The sequence below is a fragment of the Oncorhynchus clarkii genome, chromosome 7 (assembly GCF_045791955.1).
Source record: "Oncorhynchus clarkii lewisi isolate Uvic-CL-2024 chromosome 7, UVic_Ocla_1.0, whole genome shotgun sequence".
Taxonomy (NCBI): domain Eukaryota; kingdom Metazoa; phylum Chordata; class Actinopteri; order Salmoniformes; family Salmonidae; genus Oncorhynchus; species Oncorhynchus clarkii.
The window spans coordinates 57318312-57339438 of NC_092153.1; the positions used below are offsets into that span (position 1 = coordinate 57318312).

General features: G+C 45.2%; 1 protein-coding gene across 2 annotated transcripts in view; it reads left to right on the top strand.

Moving 5' to 3' along the window:
• LOC139413534 (receptor tyrosine-protein kinase erbB-3-like) overlaps nt 1–21127 on the top strand; it is a 38505-nt gene that overhangs the window by 10870 nt on the left and 6508 nt on the right. Inside the window, exons 3-23 of one of the 2 annotated variants that reach the window (XM_071161033.1) lie at nt 755–941; nt 1299–1424; nt 2234–2296; nt 2438–2556; nt 2699–2840; nt 3064–3177; nt 3307–3424; nt 10359–10432; nt 10558–10648; nt 13326–13543; nt 13669–13801; nt 13925–14018; nt 14310–14464; nt 14542–14595; nt 14737–14878; nt 15044–15163; nt 15333–15431; nt 16178–16363; nt 18053–18208; nt 18478–18553; nt 18689–18835. In XM_071161033.1, the coding sequence (XP_071017134.1) occupies nt 755–941; nt 1299–1424; nt 2234–2296; nt 2438–2556; nt 2699–2840; nt 3064–3177; nt 3307–3424; nt 10359–10432; nt 10558–10648; nt 13326–13543; nt 13669–13801; nt 13925–14018; nt 14310–14464; nt 14542–14595; nt 14737–14878; nt 15044–15163; nt 15333–15431; nt 16178–16363; nt 18053–18208; nt 18478–18553; nt 18689–18835 (2614 nt within the window). The remainder of the gene's footprint in view (nt 1–754; nt 942–1298; nt 1425–2233; nt 2297–2437; nt 2557–2698; nt 2841–3063; nt 3178–3306; nt 3425–10358; nt 10433–10557; nt 10649–13325; nt 13544–13668; nt 13802–13924; nt 14019–14309; nt 14465–14541; nt 14596–14736; nt 14879–15043; nt 15164–15332; nt 15432–16177; nt 16364–18052; nt 18209–18477; nt 18554–18688; nt 18836–21127) is intronic. The other variant, XM_071161034.1, reaches the window with a different exon arrangement.

The window sequence follows — 21127 nt, forward strand, 5'->3', positions numbered from 1 at the left end:
TTTTCTCACTGACCATAATTTTCACTTGTCTGACCGCTTGCATGATGAGAGTTTCTCACACGACTGGCCTATCTGAGTGATGTTTTTTCTCGCCTGAATGATCTGAATCTAGGATTACAGGGACTCTCCTCAATTTAATTCAATGTGCGGGACAAAATTGAGGCTTGGATTAAGAAGTTGAGGCTCTTTTCTGTCTGCATTAACAAGGACAACACACAGGTCTTTCCATCATTGTATGATTTTATGTGCGCAAATTAACTCAAGCTTACGGACAATGTCAAATGTGATATAGCGAAGCACCTGAGTGAGCTCGGTGCACAATTACGCAGGTACTTTCCTGAAACAGACGACACAAACAACTGGATTCGTTATCCCTTTCATGCCCTGCCTCCAGTCCACTTACCAATATCTGAACACGAGAGCCTCATCGAAATTGCAACAAGCAGTTACGGGACTATAAAAAGTTTGGGAACCACTGCGCTACATAAATGTTCTTTACTCCGCATACTATAGAGATACTTGCATGCAGGATTTTTTCCCCAGCCCAGTTCTAACACACCTGATTGAGCAAATCAAGGTCTTGATGTGTAGTTGATTCAATTGAATCAGGTGACAAATGCCTGCTCACACTGCAGCTCTCCAAGATCAACAATGAGGAACATATCCGTATCCTGTTTCCGTCTACAGTAACACCTTTTTCTTTCCGCTTTCTCTTTTCCTCTTTCCTTCTTCCCTGACCTCTTCTCCCCCGTAGTCTATTAGAGAAGTGACGGGCTACATCCTCATTGCCATTAACCAGTTCAGCCGGCTGCCGCTGGACCAGCTCCGTGTCATAAGAGGCACCACTCTGTACGAGGAGCGCTTTGCTCTGGCTGTCCTCGTCAACTACCAAAAGGACGGCCAACACGGACTGAAGGAGCTGGGCCTCACACACCTCACAGGTACGCACGCACGCACACACACACACACACATTTTTTTTTATTGTGATGAAGATAAGTCTTTAAGTGATACACATCATCATCATGAACAGCAACATGGTTATCATAGTCCACATGCCAACTACCATACGGACTTCAGTAGCAGGATTGGGGTAAATTCCAGTCAATCCAGGAAGTACAATGAAATTCAAATTTCAATTCCCAACTGTAGCATGAGAGATGAGAGGAGGCACTGCGGAGAGAGAAATACAAATTTGTGCCCGTTTTGATTTGGTTACTCACCAACGTGTTCTGGCCTGTTAAACTAATTGTTTGTCTTCCTTTGTGTGTGTGTATGTGTGTGTGTGTGTGTTCCAAAGAGATACTGGAGGGAGGGGTGCAGATCATTCAGAATAAGTTCCTGAGCTATACCCCTCAGGTGAACTGGTTGGACATAGTGAAGGATAGAGACTCTGAAGTCATCATCAACGAGAACGGGCCTGAACGTGAGTATAGCAGGAGGTAGATGGTAGTACTCACAGAAATGACATGTATTCAGATTAGTGCTAGGACTGCTACTATATACACTACTGTTCAAAAGTTTGGGGTCCCTTAAAAATGTCCTTATTTTTGAAAGAAAAGCAAATTTTTTGTCCATTAAAATAACTTAAAATTGATCAGAAATACAGTGTAGTCATTGTTAATGTTGTAAATTACTATTGTTGCTGGAAATGGCAGATTTTTTAATGGAATATCTATATAGGCATACAGAGGCCCATTATCAGCAACCATCAATGATGTTAGCACAGCTGAAAACTGTTGTGCTGATTAAAGAAGCAATAAAACTGGCCTTCTTTAGACTAGTTGAGTATCTGTAGCATCAGCATTTGTGGGTTCGATTACAGGCTCAAAATGGCCAGAAACAATGAACTTTCTTCTGAAACTCGTCAGTCTATTCTTGTTCTGAGAAATGAAGGCTATTCCATGCAAGAAATTGCCAAGAAACTGAAGATCTGGTACAACACTGTGTACTACTCACTGCACAGAACAGCGCAAACTGACTTTAACCAGAATAGAAAGAGGAGTGGGAGACCCCGGTGCACAACTGAGCAAGAGGACTAGTACATCAGAGTGTCTAGGTTGAGAAACAGACACCTCACAAGTCCTCGACTGGCAGCTTCATTAAATAGTACCCGTAAAACACCAGTCTCAATGTCAACAGTGAAGAGGCGACTCCGGGATGCTGGCCGTCTTCTTCTATGTTTTTGTGTGATGTAGTTTCTACATTTTCTAAAATGTCTGACATGTTTTTCAGAGCCATGTGATGAGGCATGCGGAGGTCCATGTTGGGGGCCCAGGAATGACACCTGCCAGAGCTGTGAGTCACTTTTGACCCCTGGCTCTCATTTTCTGACAACACTAGATAGCTTCGCTCTCATGTAATGTCCTACAACCCAGCTCAGTCAGTTTGCATGGCTCAAAGTTCTCTCTATCTCTCTCTCTGCCCCCCCCCCCCCAGTGACGAAGACAGTGTGTGCCCCTCAGTGTAATGGCCGCTGCTTCGGGAGGAGTCCTAGTGAATGCTGTCATATGGAGTGTGCAGGAGGTTGCACCGGACCCCTGGATACCGACTGCTTTGTGAGTTTGCTATACACACAAACACACCGCAAAGAAGTCTTAAAAGTTGCTCTGATAGTCATTGCATAGAAATTAATGGGTTAAAACTATATTACTAAGCAATGCATACCGTATCATATAACTGTGCTTTTTCTCTACCCAGGCCTGCCGTAACTTCAACAACTCAGGCTCCTGTGTGCCCCAGTGTCCCCAGACCCTCATCTACAACAAGCACACCTTCAAACTGGAGCCCAACCCCAGCGCCAAGTACCAGTACAGTTCCATCTGTGTGGCCCAGTGCCCCAGTGAGTCCACACACAGCATGCTCTCCCCACTTCCCCTCACCAGTCAACTCCTGGTCATAACCATGACCATCATGTCTCACTCATTATCCTCATTCAATCTATCAATTTTCTAGCATGGTCCAAACTTCCTGTGGATTTCCCTGTGGATTGTAATGATTTGGTTTTCTCCCTTTACCTGTCCCTCTGCCCCACTCTTTCTCTCTCACCATACATTCCTCCTCAGCTAATTTTGTGGTGGACGGGAGCTCGTGTGTGAGCAGCTGCCCTTCTTATAAGACGGAGATGGAGAAGAAAGGAGTGAAGAGATGTGAGCCCTGTGGAGGCCTCTGTCCCAAAGGTACCCGGCTGTCCAGTGCCCACACATACACCCTTCAACTATCATTGCTTTATAGAGAGTCTTCTACTCCAGCAACCTGCCCTTTTCTCTTCTCCTTTCTTCTCCCCTCTCCTCTCCTCAAATCTCTAGCTTGTCAAGGAACAGGCACAGCCTCCAGGCAGACAGTGGACTCTCAGAACATTGACAGTTTCATCAACTGCACCAAGATCCAGGGTAGCCTTCACTTCCTGGTCACTGGGATTAAAGGGTGAGTGACAGCAGCAATATTCTATCAAAATGGCATGGCATGGGGTAGTCTAGCTGCCTCTGGAGCACATGTATGATGTATTGCTACCAGCTTAGGTTCCAATCTGGCCCAATGTTTTTACAGCACTCTCCTACCTTTCAGCTCTAGCTCTTTCTATCCAATAAACATACAAAATACTTAAATATATACAGTACCAGTAAATCTACTCATTCAAGGGTTTTTATTTATTTTTTACTATTTTCTACAATGTAGAATAGTAAGGAAAACATCAAAACTATGAAATAACACATATGGAATCATGTAGTAACCAAAAAAGTGTTAAATCAAAATATGTTATTTAAGATTCTTCAAAGTTGCCACCCTTTGCCTTGATGACAACTTTGCACACTCTTGGCATTCTCTCAACCAACTTCATGAGGTAGTCACCTGGAATGCATTTCAATTAACAGGTGTGCCTTGTTAAGTTAATTTGTGGAATTTCTTTCCTTCTTCATGCGTTTGAGGCAATCAAATCAAAATCCAATCCTATTGTATGTGTCACATGCACCGAATACAACAGGTGTGGACCGCACAGTGAAATGCTTACTTACAAGCCCTTAACCAGCAATGCAGTTTTAAGAAAATTCCAGAAGAATAACAAATAATTAAAGAGCAGCAGTAAATAACAATAGTGGGGCTATATACAGGGGGTACAGGTACAGAGTCAATGTGCAGGGACACCGGTGTCGAGGTAACTAAGGTAATCTGTACATGTAGGTAAAGTTATTAAAGTGACTAGATAATAACCGAAAGTAGCAGCAGCATATAGGGTGGGGGCAATGCAAATAGCCTGTTCAGGAGTCTTATGGCTTGGGGGTAGAAGCTTCTTGGACCTAGACTTGGTGCTCCGGTACTGCTTGCCGTGCGGTAGCAAAGAGAAAAGTCTATGAGTAGGGAGGCTGGAGTCTTTGACCATTTTTAGGGCCTTCCTCTGACACCGCCTGGTGTAGAGATCCTGGATGGCAGGAAGCTTAGCCCCTGTGATGTACTGGGCCATACGCACTACCCTCTGTAGTGCCTTGCGGTTGGAGGCCGAGCAGTTGCCATACCAGGCAATGATGCATTCCATCAGAATGCTCTCGATGGTGCAGCTGTAAAACCTTTTGAGGATCTGAGGACCCATGCCAAATCTTTTCAGTCTCCTGAGGGGGAATAGGTTTTGTCGTTCCCTCTTCACGACTGTCTTGGTGTGCTTGGACCATGTTTGTTTGTTGGTGATGTGGACGCCAAGGAACTTGAAGCTCTCAACCTGCTTCACTACAGCCCCGTCGATGATAATGGGGATGTGTTCGGTCCTCCTTTTCCTGTAGTACACAATCATCTCTTTTGTCTTGATCATATTTAGGGAGAGGTTGTTGTCCTTGCACCACACGGTCAGGTTTCTGACCTCCTCCCTATAGGCTGTCTCGTCATTGTCGGTGATCCGGCCTACCACTGTTGTGTCATCTGCATACTTAATGATGGTGTTGGAGTCAAGTCCACGATCCAGTTGCAGAGGGAGGTGTTTAGTCCCAGGGTCCTTAGCTTAGTGATGAGCTTTGACGGCACTATGGTGTTGACTGCTAAGTTGTAGTCAATGAATAGCGTTATCACATAGGTGTTCCTTTTGTCCAGGTGGGAAAGGGCAGTGTAGAGTGCAATAGAGATTGCATCATCTGTGGATCTGTTGGGGCGGTATGCAAATTGGAGTCGGTCTAGGGTTTCTGGGATAATGGTGTTGATGTGAGCTATGAGCAGCCTTTAAAAGCATTTCATGGTTACAGAGTACTATGGGTTGGTATTCATTTAAGCAGGTTACCTTTGTTTTCTTGGACACAGGGACTATGGTGGTCTACTTGAAACCTGTTGGTATTACAGACTCAGACAGGGAGAGGTTGAAAATGTCAGTGAAGACACTTGCCAGTTGGTCAGCGCATGCTCGGGGTACGTGTCCTGGTAATCCGTCTAGCCCTGCGCTCTTGTGAATGTTGACCTGTTTAAAGGTCTTACTCACATCTGCTGAGGAGAGCGGGATCACAGTCGTCTGGAACAACTGATTCTCTCATTCATGTTATTCAGCTCGTCTGGTAGACTCGTATCACTCGGCAGCTCTCGGCTGTGCTTCCCTTTGTAGTCTAATAGTTTGCAAGCCCTGCCACGTCCGAAGAGCGTCGGAGCCGGTGTAATATGATTCAATCTTAGTCCTGTATTGAAGCTTTGCCTGTTTGATGGTTCGTCGGAGGGCATAGCGGGATTTCTTATAAGCTTCCAGGTTAGAGTCCCGCTCCTTGAAAGCGGCAGCTCTACCCTTTAGCTCAGTGCGAATGTTGCCTATAAGCCATGGCTTCTGATTGGGGTATGTACTTACAGTCACTGTGGGGACGACTCCATCGATACACTTATTGATGAAGCCAGTGACGGATGTGGTGTACTCCGCAAAACAGTCCTGTAGTTTAGCATCTGCTTCATTTGACCACTTTTTTTAAAGACAAAGTCACTGGTGCTACCTGCTTTCATTTTTGCTTGAAAGCAGGAATCAGGAGGATAGAATTATGGTCAGATTTGCCAAATGGAGGGCGAGGGAGAGCTTTGCACTCTGTGTGGAGTAAAGGAGTTGTTTTCCCTCTGGTTGCACATTTAACATGCTGATAGAAATTAGGTAAAACTGATTTAAGTTTCACTGCATTAAAGTCCCTGGCCATTAGGAGCGCCACCTTTGGATGAGCGTTTTCCTGTTTGCTTATGGCGGTATACTACAACGTTTCAGGTAAGACCCAAATTCAGACTGTGTTCAGGTAACAATGTTTATTACAGCAATGAGCAGGCAAACAACAGGTCAAGGACGGCAGGGGTCAATAATCCAGAGTGGTGGGGCAAAAATACAGAACGGCAGGCTGGCTCATGGTCAGGTCAGGCAGAGGTCGGTAATCCAGAGGGGCTATAGCGGTGTGCCAGCGCATCCGGCTTAACATCCTTGGGTACTGGTGGGTGTTGCGGATGCAAAGTGGCCCGGGCCTTACTGAATCCTCCCGGAGGTCCTGATACACCGCGGGAATGGCGGAGATGTCCGGGGCAGAACGGGCTCCAGCCCACAATGGCACCACTAGACCAGTCAATCGAGGGATTGTGTCACTGGAGCCAAGAGAATCCCAATAACAAAGGAACCTGCTGAGAATCAATTAACAGGAATTGGATCGTCTCGCTGTGGTTCCCGACACTCGTAGGTTGATGGAGGTGGTATGGTGGGTGACCCGGCCTATAGAACACCCGTCTAGCGCTCTAACATTCATGGGAAAGGAGAGGGGTTGAGTGGGGATGCCCAGCTCGGACGCCAGGGAAATGTCCGTAAGACTCATATCGCCCCCCCGAGTCGATGAGTATCTGGAGAGACTTGGACTGGTCCCCCCCCACAGCAGGGTGGCATGGAGAGGGGGGAGATTAGGGGGAGAAGCTAAATTGTCCTTAGGACCCACCAGAGTACTCATCCCTACCAATTAGCTAGGTCTTTTGAAGGGACAGGTAGACACATAATGATAGGCAGTACCGCAATACAGACAATACAGACTCTGGGTGTTAAGTCTGCATACTCGTTCGGCTGGAGACAGCCTAGCCCTGCTGAGCTGCTTTGGCTTGGGAAGAGGTAAACTGGCAGTCTGGGACGTAGACGCCGGGGACTTCCTGAGTCCATCAGATGCAAGGTGGGATCCTTGAGTGAGAGATTGGGACAGCAATCAGACCTCTTCTCCCTCCTACGTTCCCATAGCCGTCCATCGAGCCGGATGGTCAAAGCGATGAGTGAGTCGAGATCCATCAGTAGTTCCCGGGCTGCAAGCTCGTCCTTTACTTCCTCCGATATTCCGTGCAGGAAAGTGTCGAACAGCGCTTTCGGGTTCCAGGCACCCTCCGCTGCTAGCGTGTGGAAATCCACCGCATAGTCAGCCCCACTGAGGGAGTCTTGCCAAAGCTGGAGTAACCTCTGGGCAGCTTCTCCACTGGACACCGGCGCCTCAAACTTTTGTCACCTCCGACCACGAATACCTCCAGACTGAGGCAGATGGCGGATTGTTGCTCCCACACCAACGTGGCCCAGGCGAGTGCCCTCCCGGACACCAACGTAATGATGTACGCTATCCTCGAGCGGTCCAAGGGGAACGAAGAAGGCTGCAGCTTGAAAACAAGGGAGCACTGGGACAGAAAGGCCCAACAGGTTCTGGAATCTCCATCGTAGGGCTCCGGGGGTGGTAAGTGGGGTTCCTGGGAAACCGGGGTGATGGCGCTGCTACCAGCCGGGTACCAGGCGTACAAAGCTAGGTCGTGACATTCAGCCACGGCCTGAAACCCTTCCATCAGACCGCGAAGCAACTCCTTATGCCTACCAATGGTGGCTCCTTGGGAGAAGATGGCATTGCGGAGCTGGTCCAAGTCTGCTGGGTAAGTCATGGCCAGTTCGTACTATAACATTTCAGGTAAGACCCGAATGCAGACTGTGTTGAAGTAACAATGTTTATTACAGTAACAGGGGCAGGCAACTGACAGTGCAAGGCAGGCAGGGTTCGATAATCCAGAGTGGTGGGGCAAAGGTACAGGATGGCAGGCAGGCTCAGGGTCAGGAAGAGGTTGGTAATCCAGAGTAGGGGCAAAGGTACAGGACGGCAAGCAGGGTCAGGGACAGGCAGAATAGTCAAGCAGGTGGACAGGCAAGGGTCAGAACCAGGAGGGCGAGAAAAAGAGAGACTGGGGAAAAGCAGAAGGAGAAGTTGACTTGACAAACAAGACGAACTGGCAACAGACAAACAGAGAAAACAGGGATAAATGCACAGAGGATAATGGGGAAGATGTGCGACACCTGAAGGGGGGTGGAGACAATCACTGATGAAACAGATCAGGGCGTGACATATACAGCTCATTGAGTGAGGTTTTAGTGCCCGCATCAGTCTGTGGTGGTATGTAGACAGCTATGAAAAATACAGATGAAAACTCTCTAGGTAGATGGTGTGGTGTACAGCTTATCATGAGATACTCTACCTCAGGCGGGCAAAACCTCGAGACTTCCTTAGATATTGTGCACCAGCTGTTGTTTACAAATATGCATAGGTTCCCACTCTGTGTCTTACCAGAGGCTGCTGTGTTATTCTGCCGATAGTGTATAACCTGCAAGCTGTATGTTATTAATGTCGTCGTTCAGCCACGACTTTGTGAAACGTAAGATATTACATTTTTTAATGTCCCGTTGGTAGGATATACGTGCTTTCAGTTTATCCCAATGATTTTCCCAATGATTTTCCAGCGATTGAACGTTGGCTAGCAGTACGGATGGCAAAGGCAGATTAGCATGATCCTCACAAGGCACCCCGATCTCTTTCCACAAAATCTCAGTTTCTATCTCCAGCTAATGACAGGGATGAGGGCGTTTGGAGTATATCCTTCCCATCCGACTCATTAAATTCTTCGCCCAATTCGAGGTGAGTAATCGCTGTTCTGATGTCCAGAAGGTGGCAGCAACATTATGTATGTACAAAATAATTTACAAACAACACGGGAACAAAAATAATAATTGCACGGTTGGTTAAGAGCCAATAAAAGGGCAGCCATCCCCTCAGGCGCAATCAGTGGCGTTGTGACAGGGTAGGGGTGGTATACAGAAGATAGCCCTATTTGGTAAAAGACCAAGTCCATGTTATGGCAAGAACAACTCAAATAAGCAAAGAAAAATGACAGTGCATCATTACTTTAAGACATGAACAGCAGTCAATCCAGAAAATGTCAAGAACTTTTAAAGTTTTTAAGTGCAGTTGCAAAAACCATCAAGCGCTATGATGAAACTGGCTCTCATGAGAACCCCCACAGGAAAGGAATACCCAGAGTTACTTATGCTGCAGATGATAAGTTCATTAGAGTTACCAGCCTCAGAAATTGCAGCCCAAATAAATGCTTCACTGAGTTCAAGTAACAAACACATCTCAGCATCAACTGTTCAAAGGAGACTGCGAGAATCAGGCCTTCATGGTCAAATTGCTGCAAAGAAACCACTACTAAAGGACACCAATAATAAGAAGAGACTTGCTTGGTCAAAGAAACACAAGCAATGGACATTAGGTGGGTGAAAATCTGAGAGACTGAGTTCAAATTTGAGATTTTTGGTTCCAACCGCCGGGTCTTTGTGAGATGCAGAGTAGCTGAATGGATGATATCCGCTTGTGTGGTTCTCACCGTGAAGCATGGATGACGCTGTGTAGGTGCTTTGCTTTGCTGGTGACACTGTCAGTGAATTCAAGGCACACTTAACCAGCCTGGCTACCACAGCATTCTGTAGCGATATGCCATCCCATGCCATCCCGTTTGCGCTTAGTGGGACGATCATTTGTTTTTCATCAGGACAATGACCCAACACACCTCCAGGCTCTGTAAGGGCTATTTGACCAAGAAGGAGAGTGATGGAGTGCTGCATCAGATGACCTGGCCTCCACAATCACCCGACCTCAACCCAATTGAGATGGTTTGGGATGAGTTTGACCGCAGAGTGAAGGGTTAAGCAGCCAACAAGTGCTCAGCATATGTGGGAACACCTTCAAGACAGTTGGACAAACTTTCCAGGTGAAGCTGGTTGAGAGAATTCCAAGAGTGTACAAAGCTGTCATTAAGGCAAAGGGTGGCAACTTTGAAAAATCTTAAATCTTAAATATATTTTCATTTGTTTTAACACTTTTTTGGTTTCTACATGATTCCATATGTGTTATCTCATAGTTTCTACAATGTAGAAAATAATAAAAATAAAGAAAAACCTTGGAATGAGTAGGTGTGTCCAAACTTTTGACTGCTGCTGTATACATATTCAAAATGGCACAGTAATGTCAACTTGATGTGTTCACCTTTCAATGGACCTCACTATTTATGTTGGATGATCTTCTATACACAGTGATCCCTACAACAACATCACAGCTTTGGACCCAGAGAAACTGAAGATCTTCAGAACTGTGAGAGAGATCACAGGTGTGTGCTTGTGTGTATGTTGAAGTTTCAAATGCATGTGTCTGTTTAGTGGCAGCAGTGTGAGTGATATGATGTATTCGTGTTTGGAAGGTGTTCTGTGTTTTAACACCTTCTGCGGTTGCCAGACGTTCTGAGTATCCAGTCGTGGCCTGAAAATCTGACTGACCTGTCGGTGTTCTCCAACTTGGGAACCATACAAGGAAGAACCCTCTACAGGTGACCATCTATCTCTGTCTTTCTCACTCTCTGACATTAGACTTGTGTCTTTGTCTCTCTGCACTTAAGAAATATCACTTTCTACAGTATGTGTCCACTGAACCCATTTCCATCTCCATCTGTGCTTAACTGCATTGTAGACATGCATGCATAGACTGCCCTGTTGTGTCTTGTGTGTCTTGTCACCACTTTCTCTCATCCCCTTTCACCCCATTTATCATCCCCTGCTCTTGCTCCCCTTTCTCTCGGTCTCTTCTCTCTTTCTCTATTCCTCTCTCGCTCTCTCTATTCCTCTCTCGCTCTCTCTATTCCTCTCTCGCTCTCTCTCATTTGTTCCATCAGCGGCAGACACTCTAAAAAGTCCAGTAGTGTGTGTGACAGTTGTTTTACTAATCTATCTGACTACTAATCTTCCTGATACTGTGTGAACTGAAAAAACAGCGTCATACTCAGACAATGCTAAACAAAACAAAAATCCTCTGAAGTGGTTACGAGTGGTCTTGAACTGTATGAGAAGTGTCTCAGCTGGTGATGGGTGGGGGATTTTAGTGTAGTTGAGGTATAATCCTCATGATTGTATTTTGAACTTGATCATACCTTATGACCACCAGTGGAGGTCAGTGCTGTTTAAGATGAGAGAGGACAATTTATTTTTTATGAGCATGGCCTTATTTCTATTACAGCATATTGGATGACTGTCATTCATATTCTGTTCACCCAGTTCAATGTAACATGTTATAGGTGTAGGCTATTACATGATCCTCTAATTTTCCATATACCCATCATGAGGTTGCTACAACCTAGCTTATGAATGAAAGTTTACAACGTAGGAGCACACAGGTCGAGAGACAAATTTGAGGTGACAGACAGTGACATTCAATACCGCCTTGCACGCTTTTGCCTGCAACTAGCTGATATAGGCTGTGATCATTAGTCCAACAGTTGCAAACGAGAGTTTCTCTTGGACAAATTCAGGTGTGTTTATCCCCGTTTTGTTGTGTTCGCTTACGTTTAAGGAACGTTTTCAACAGAATCGACAGAATGATTACACCCCTGATCACGTGTAACAGAGTTCACTCTCATAACACCCACCTTGTATTCCTGCTCTTCCCTTCGCTTGTGGACTTCAATGCACAACAAATCAGCTGTATGCAACCAGGCGAAAAAACCTTTCCAAGCCAAACCTCTACAAACAGCCTACATCGTTATCACCATAAGCTAAAGTAACGTCATAGTCAGCATAGCTAAAATAACTAACATGTTAGTAAACCCGCTAAAATCATACAGTAAAGTTAGTGTACAGTCAGTAAGCAGTTACACCGGCAGGCCCCGGTGACAATAAATTACTAATACCAAAAGCTTAACTTGTGTAACGATCGTCATATGAAGAAGTGGACCAAAACGCAGCATGGTAAGTGTTCATGATAAATGTAATACTCAAAAGACTCTAACAAAATAACAAAGAGGGGAAAACCGAAACAGTCCTGTCAGGTGCAGACACTAAACAGAAAACAACTACCCACGAAACCCAAATGAAAAAGGACAACTTTTATATGATCCCCAATCAGAGACAACGATGGACAGCTGCCTCTGCTTGGGAACCACACCAACATAGAAATAAAGAAACTAGATTGCCCACCCTAGTCACAGTGACAACTTGACTTGGAAGAGTTCCAGTGTTGTGTTGGAAAGTCATAGCCAGCTAGCTAACATAGCATCCCTCTGTTTGAGCAGGGTGTTTCAGTAGGCTAAACTAGCTAGCTAAGTAAGGGAAACTGAAAGTGAAAAAAAGGACTCTCTATTTCGCTCTTGCTTCTCCTTCATTTTGGAAGAAAGTAATTTGTTCAAAACTGTTCAACTATTGTCTTTCTGTTTCTACTCACCACATGTTATACACTGCAGTGCTAGCTAGCTGTAGTTTATGCTTTCAGTACTAGATTAATTCTCTGATCCTTTGATTGGGTGGGCAACATGTCAGTTCATGCTGCAAGAGCTTTGATAGGTTTGAGGACGTCCTTCCGGAGGTTGTCCTAATTACTGTGTAAGTCTATGGAAGGGGGAGAGAACCATGAGCCTCCTAGGTTTTGTTTTGAAGTCAATGTACCCAGAGGAGGACGGAAGCTAGCTGTCCTCCGGCAACACCATGGTGCTACCCTACAGAGTGCTGTTGAGGCTACTGTTGGCCTTCTTTTCAAAATAGTGTGTTTTAATCAGTTATTTGGTGAAATGTCATTGTATTTACTATAGTTTTATCTAAATAACTTTTTAAATGTTTTACATTTCAAATGTTTATGAAATTCACTGAGGAGGCTGGTCCTCCCCTTCCTCCCGTGAGCAGTCTCCACTGATGACCACATTGGCTATTAGGAGTCTCTACCACAATAGCATATGAATTCTATACATAATAACACACACATTTTCTGTCTACATGTAAACAATTAATTCATGTTTGGGAGCAGCAATGCCTTATCTGGGATTCATTTACTTCTCTTTCCTGACTTGATTTATGTTCCCAGCACCAATATACATTTCTACATATTTTTTTCTGAAATATCCTCCATTCCCTCCACCTTAATGGTTCTCTCTCTCTTGGCTCTCTCTCTTCTTGTCATCACCCTATCCCTCTACCTTGCTTCTCTTCCTCCTCCTACATTCTTCCCTCCTCCCTCTTCTCCAGGGGCTACGCCATGCTGGTGATGCGTATCCCGTCACTGACCTACCTGGGGCTGCGCTCACTGCAGAGTATCAATGACGGCGGTGTCTACATCACAGGAAACAGGAAGCTATGCTACCACCACACAGTCAACTGGACACGTCTCTTCAGTAGTAGCTCCCGCCCACAGCGCCACCAGAAGAACATCGACGTCAAGGACAACCGACCCCAGAGCCAATGTGGTGAGACGGGGGATAGAGGAGAGAGATTGGGTGACATCTTCAAAATGATTAAGTACATTTTTTTGCGTGTACACTAGTGAATTACTAATAGTTTTTTGCATATTTTTGTGTGTGTGTGTGTGTAGTTGCGGAGGGGCACATGTGTGACCCTCTGTGTTCGTCGGAGGGGTGTTGGGGTCCTGGGCCAGACCAGTGTCTATCCTGTAAGAACTACAGCCGGGGGGGAACCTGTGTCAATCAGTGCAGATTTCTCACCGGGTCAGTACTCATTCAAAAAAAATGCGTCTTTATAATAATGTTGATTTGTCAGTATGTCTCAATGTGTGTACGTGACTATGTGTTTAACCTATTTTTCCAATCTCAATCTCTGCTTTTCTCCAGGAAGGGGCGTGAGTTTACAAGTCCGAAGGGAGAGTGTATGCCCTGTCACTCGGAGTGTGAGGTCCAGGAGGGACAGCCCACCTGCATAGGACTGGTATGCTCACCTCTAACATCTGCCCATAGACCTCTCTCAAAGCATCTTAAAAAGACAGTTCTATGAGCTCAGAGTGATTAGTTGAAAAGTGTCTCTCAAAGTTTTCAGGACTATCTGAAATGTAGTGCTTCACTGCCGCCTTGTGGATAATATTTTGAACCACAATTACATGGATATTGTGAACTGTCTCCATCTCTCCATCCCCCTCTACCGCCCTCACCGCCTCTCTCGCTCCTTCGCTCGCTCACTTTCTTTCTTTCTCCCTCTCACTCTCTCACTTTCTCTCTGCAGGGAGCTAATGAGTGTGTGGTGTGTGCCAGTCTGAGGGACGGTCCTCACTGTGTTTCCTCATGCCCTGAAGGAGTGATGGGGGAGAAGGGTCTCATCTTTAAATACCCCAACCAGCAGAGACGCTGTGAGCCCTGCCACCTCAACTGCACCCAGGGGTGAGAGACGAGTTAGAGAATGGGGGAGTGTGTGCGTGTGTGTGTGTGTTAAATATCTCTCTGCTCTGTGTTTTCAGTTGCTCAGGCCCCGGAATTGGGGACTGTTTGGACTCCACCAGATTAACTGATGGGTGAGTGTAGTTTCTATATTTTGTTCTACCTGTGACTGACAACCTGATTTCTCCTCACTGTAAGTTTTGTTTAGTCTAGAACGTAGCATTATTCATTATTGTATATCAGGTGCTGATTGGTTGATACATGTCTCTTTCCAGCCAATCCATTACAGGAATTGTTTTGGGAGTTTTGGCAGCAGTGATAGTGGGCTTCTCCATCTTTGTGATGAGTGTTCTGTACCGCCGAGGTCTTGCCATCCGGCGCAAGAGAGCCATGAGGCGATACCTGGAGAGTGGAGAGGTGGGAAGGGATGGTGTGTGTGTGTGTGTGTGTGTGAGAGAGAGTAAGAGAAAGAGAGAGAATTATAATTAATTAATAATGAATACTCTTAATAAGAGTATGTGTAGTCTATTGTCTTGATATGTGTCGATATTAATTGTGTGCATGACGTGCATGTCTCTGTAGAGTTTTGAGCCTTTGGACCCTGGTGAGAAAGTGGTCAAAGTTCATGCCAGGATCCTGAAGGTCACTGAACTCCGTAAGATCAAGCTACTGGGCACCGGTGTGTTCGGCTCCGTCCACAAGGTGTTTACATCATCAACCGTCGCCCTCTTAAAGCCCCTATTATCATCATCACCCTGCACCTCTCCGATTTTCCCGTAGGCCCTACATGTATTGTGCTACTTACCTTACTTGTCTTCGTTTCATTGTGAGGCAACCCCTCTCTCCCTCTCTTTTCCTCCATATTTCTCAGGGCATTTGGATTCCTGAGGGAGACTCAGTGAAGATCCCCGTGGCCATAAAGACTATTCATGATCGAATGGGGCAAAATACCTTCCATGAGATCACAGAGGTAAGAAAACACTCTCACACACCCACTCTCAAGAACCCCTGCCCCTTAAAGCATACTGACCTGATACCCACTTTTCTTGACTCTTGCTGCACCCCACCGACATACAGTTGCAGTTGTTAATATGTATGTTATTACCACCCCATAGTCTTTCCTCTGCTTCCATCCCAATGGACATTTATTTATTCATCACAGCTACAGTTGTTATGATGTACAGTACCAGTCAAAAGATTGGACACACCTACTCATTCCACAAATTAACATTTAACTAGGCACACCTGTTAATTGAAATGCATTCCAGGTGACTACCTCATGAAGCTGGTTGAGAGAATTCCAAGAGTATGCAAAGCTGTCATCAAGGGTGGCTACTTTGAAGAATATCAAATATATTTAGATTTTTTTAACACATTTTTGGTTACTACATGATTCCATGTGTTATTTCCTAGTTTTGATGTCTTCACTATTATTCTACAATGTATAAAATAATAAAAATAAAGAAAAACCCTTGAATGAGTAGGTGTGTCCAAACTTTTGACTTTTATATTTATATTGATATTGTTGTTTTTTATTACCATTTCATTATTTTATTTCGCTTAGTTCTGCATGTTGGAGCTCAAGGCCTAGGATTTTCACTTTACCCTGCAATCACACCTGCAACCATGTACATGTAACTATTAAATACTGAATCTCTGGGGGGAAAAATAAACTGTTATTAATGCTGTTAGATTTTTTTCTGATAACCCCTGCAGCACATGATGGTGATGGGTAGCTTGGACCACCAGTACATCGTCAGGCTCTTAGGTGTATGTCCAGGTGCTAGTCTCCAGCTGGTCACCCAGCTAAGCAATCAGGGGTCCTTACTGGAGCACATCAGGCACCACAGGGACAGCCTGGACCCACAGAGGCTGCTCAACTGGTGTGTGCAGATTGCCAAGGTGAGATACCATGTGTGTGTGTGTGTGGTTGGTTGGGTGAGCGGGTGAGTGGGTGAGTGATTATGTACAGTGCCATCAGAAAGTATTCACACCACTTTACTTTTTCCATATTTTGTTGTGTTACAGCCTGAATTTTTTTTATAAATGAATTAATAGTGAAAAGCTGATATGTCTTAGGTAAATAAGTATTCAACCTCTTTGTTATGGCAAGCATAAAAACATACAGGAGTAAAAATTTGCTTAAGAAGTCACATAATAAGTTGCATGGACTCACACTGTGTGCAATAATAGTGTTTAACATGATTTTTTAATGACTACCTCATCTCTGTACGCCACACATACAATTATCTCTAAGTTCCCTCAGTCGAAGTACATTTCAAGCACAGATTCAACCACAAAGAACATGGAGGTTTTTCAATTAATAACGCTTTAGATGGTGTATCAATACACCCAGTCACTACAAAAATTCAGGCGTCCTTCATAACTCAGTTGCAGGAGAGGAAGGAAACGCCTCTGGGATTTCACTATGAGGCCAATGGTGATTTTAAAACAGTTACAGAGTTACATGGCTGTGATAATATTTTTACATTTTTAAAAATGTAACCTTTATTTAGCTAGGCAAGTCAGTTAAGAACATATTCTTTATTTACAATGACGGCCTATACCGGCCAAACCCGGACGACGCTGGGCAAATTGTGCGCCGCCCTTTGGGACTACCAGTCACGCCAGTAGCTAAGGAAGGATCAATAACATTGTAGTTACTCCACAATACTAACCTAAATGACAGAGTGAAAAGAAGGAAGCTTGTATAGAATAAAAAATATTCCAAAACATGCATCCTGTTTGCAATAAGGCACTAAAGTAATACTGCAAAAAATGGGGCAAAGAAAGGAACTTTTTGTCCTGAATACAAAGCGTTATGTTTCGGGAAAATCCAACACATAATCACTGAGGACCACTCTTCATATTTTCAAGCATGGTGGTGGCTGCATCATGTTATGGGTATTTTTCAGAGGAATAATGTATGTTAGTATTACGTGATTGCTGTATTTATTTTTTTGATAAACTAGGGACTAGGGAGGACTAAGGAGTTATTTAGGATAAAATGAAACAGAATAGAGCTAAGTACATACAGGAAAAATACTAGAGTAAATCCTGGTTCAGTCTGCTTTACAGCAGACATTGGGTAACAAATTCACATTTCAGCAGGACAATAACCTGAAACACAAGGTCAAATATATACTGCTTACCAAGACAACATTGAATGGCCTAGTTACAGTTACTTAAATCGGATTGAAAACCTATGGCAAGACTTGAAAATGTCTGTCTAGCAATGATCAACTACCAACTTGACAGAGCTTGAAGAATTTATTTATTGCAAATATTGTACAATCCAGGTATTGAAAGCTCTTGGTCTTATCCAGAAACACTCACAGCTGTAACCGCTGCCATAGGTAATTCTAATCATTGAATTTTTCTTCCACTTTGACATTACAGAGGACTGTGTGTCGAACGTTGTCAAAAGAAAAGACAATTAAATACATTTTAATCCCACTTTGTAACTTAACAACATTTGTAAAATGTCAAGTGTGTGAATACTTTCTGAAGGCACTGTATATGATAGAAGTGTATGTGATCAAGGTGTGTGATTGTGTATGTGACCGAGGTATGTGTGCTCTCCCCTGTCAGGGTATGTACTATCTGCAGGAACACATGATGGTCCACAGAAACCTGGCAGCCCGTAACGTGCTCCTGAAGAGTGACTACATGGTCCAGATCTCTGACTACGGCATCACAGACCTGCTCTACCCCGATGACAAAAAGTACTTCTACAATGAGGTGAAAGTGTGTTGACGTCCTCGTTAGGTCACATGGAAAAACTAGACATGGATAATGTCTCAGCCTATTATTTATCTTTTGCTTAAAATTGGCTAGAAGCATCTGCTGTCATGTCTTAAGTGAGATGTTGACTAGATAAATGCCCTGTTTCTATACGTGTTTTGTATTGCTGCCATGAACACTAACTAATATATGTTTTTTTCCAATGGCCACAGGCTTTGAACTCGATGTAATTCATGGTGACATAGTTCCCTGTCTTGTCTCTCTCACCACAGACGGCCATTAAATGGATGGCTCTGGAGAGCATCTTGTTCCGCAGATACACACATCAAAGTGATGTCTGGAGCTATGGTGAGTCACTGTTTGTGTGTGGGTTTCATGTGCTTTTATAGACTTTTATATCAACGGTAAGTAAGTTCAAAGTACTTGTGTGTATGTTGAATTACCATAATTTTACAGTGTCTATTATATTTCTCTGTCTTGCAGGAGTGACAGTGTGGGAGATGATGTCATATGGGGCGGAGCCCTACTCGGCGATGCGTCCACAAGAAGTGCCAGACCTTCTGGAGAAGGGCGAGCGTCTTTCCCAGCCACCCATCTGCACCATAGATGTCTACATGGTCATGGTCAAGTGTGAGTGACCACCCTCTCTCCTTCACCCTCAATACCAATATACCTAGTTATCCCTCTAGCCACTCTGCCGAAGAAACAGTGGTAACTCCCGGGTGCTGTTATCTACTGTGAGCAAGCTCCTCCAACCTGTGAACAATTTTTCTACCTCAGCCTCCCCAGAAAGGTGCAATCAATACCTGTGCTTCTTCCAAAGCAAAATTTAAAACATGAATAACACCATCCTGCCCTCTCCAGCCCCAGTAGTTGAGCTACTGAGTCCTACCCTCCCTGAGTCAAGATTCTCCACCTTCACCACAGTCACTACAGCTGATGTAGTCAAGCTGGTTAGGACAATGAAGCCCACCACTTGCTCACTTGGCCCTATTACCACCTCCCTTGTGACGACCTGCTTACCTGCTCTGGAGCCTTTCTTCACTGAAATTATCAACAAGTTTATTATCACTGGATGTGTCCCTCAGCTCAAACTGGCCGCAGTCACACCAGTACTTAAAAAGCTTGGATCTGACCCTGACAACCTACAGAACTACAGGCCTATTTCCAACCTGCCCTTCCTGAGTAAGCTGTTTCTGGCCCACTCCAAAACCATCTGGCCACTCACAACCTACTTGAGCCCTTCCAGTTGGGTTTTAGAGCTAGACACAACACTGAGACTGCCATGATAATGGTCACTAATGACCTCCTCATGAATGCTGACTCTGGGGCTGCCAGCATCCTCATACTGCTGGACCTCGGTGCAGCACTCAGCACGGTCAGCCACACCAACCTGCTAAACTGCATGGGGAAGCCCCTTGGCCTGTCAGACACTGTCCTGAACTTGTTTAGATCCTATCTCACTGATCGCTACAAGTTTGTAGCCATTGGTCCTAGTAGGTCACACACAATGGTAGTCCGATAGGGGGGCGCCTCAAGTGCTAGTGCTGGTTAAGTTTATTTAATTTTTATGTATTTTTTTGGGGGGGGGGGGGGGGGGGGGGGGGGGGGGTTGAGGTGAGGAGGACGATTATTTAAGATACTGTTTAAAGAGGCAGGGTTTCAGATGTTTTTGGAAGATGGGCAGGGACTAGCTTCAGGGGGAAGCTGGTTCCACCATTGGGGTGCCAGGACAGAGAGGAGCTTGGAGCCGGAGCTTCCCAAGAGACCTGAGGTGGCATAATGGAGTGCTCAGGTTGGGGTGTAGGGTTTGAGCATAGCCTGAAGATAGGAAGGGGCAGTTCCTCTTGCTATTCCGTAGGCAAGTACCATGGTATTGTAGTGGATGTGAGCTTCAACTGCAAGCCAGTGGAATGTGTGTAGGAGTGGGGTGATATGAGAGAACATGGGAAGGTTGAAAACCAGGCAGGCTGCAGTGTTCTGCAGGGGTTTGATGGCACAAGCGGGGAGCCCAGACAACAGTGAGTTTCAGTAGTCTAGACAGGAGAGGACAAGTGCCTGGATTAGGACCTGCGGCGCTTCCTGTGTGAGGTAGGGTCGTACTCTATGGATGTTGTAGAGCATGAACCTGCAGGAGCAGGTCAATGCTTGGATGTTTGCAGAGAATGACAGGGGGTTGTCCAGGGTCACGCCAAGGTTCTTTGCACTGTGGAGTTGTCAACTTTGATGGAGAGGTCTTTGAGCGGGGAGACCTTCCTCGGGAGGATGAGCAGTTCCATCTTGTTGAGATTGAGCCTGTGTGGGCCGACATCCAAGTTGAGATATCTGCCAGGCGCGCAGAGATGCGTGTCACCAACTGGGTGTCAGAAGGGGGGAAGGAGAAAGTTAGTTGAGTGTCATCTTCATAGCAAGGATAGGAGACACCATGTGAGGATATGACGGAGCCTGAGTGACTTGGTGTATAGAGAGAAGAGGAGAGGGCCTATAACCGAGCTCTGGGGGACACCTTTAGGGAGACTACGTGGTGCAGACACAGATCCTCTCCACGTCACCTTGTAGGGTAGTTCTGTGTGAGTGAGATCAGTGGACTCAATAGGCTGAGTTGATGTCGTCAACCTTTTTCTCAAAGTGGTTGACAAAGTCGTCTGCAGAGAGATAGGAGGGAGGGGGCAGTGGATTAAGCAGGAAGAAGAAGGTGGAAAAGAGTTTCCTAGGGTTAGAGGTAGAATCTTGAAATGTAGAGGGGCAGAAAGTGGCTTTAGCAGCAAATACAGAGGAAGAGAAGGTAGAGAGGAGCGATTGAAAGGATTAGTTTAGTTTCCTCCATTTTCTCTCAGCTGCCCGCAGCCCTGTCCTGTAAGCTCGCAATGAGTCACTCAGCCACGGAAGAGGAGGTGAAGGCAGAGCCAGCCGGGAGGAAAT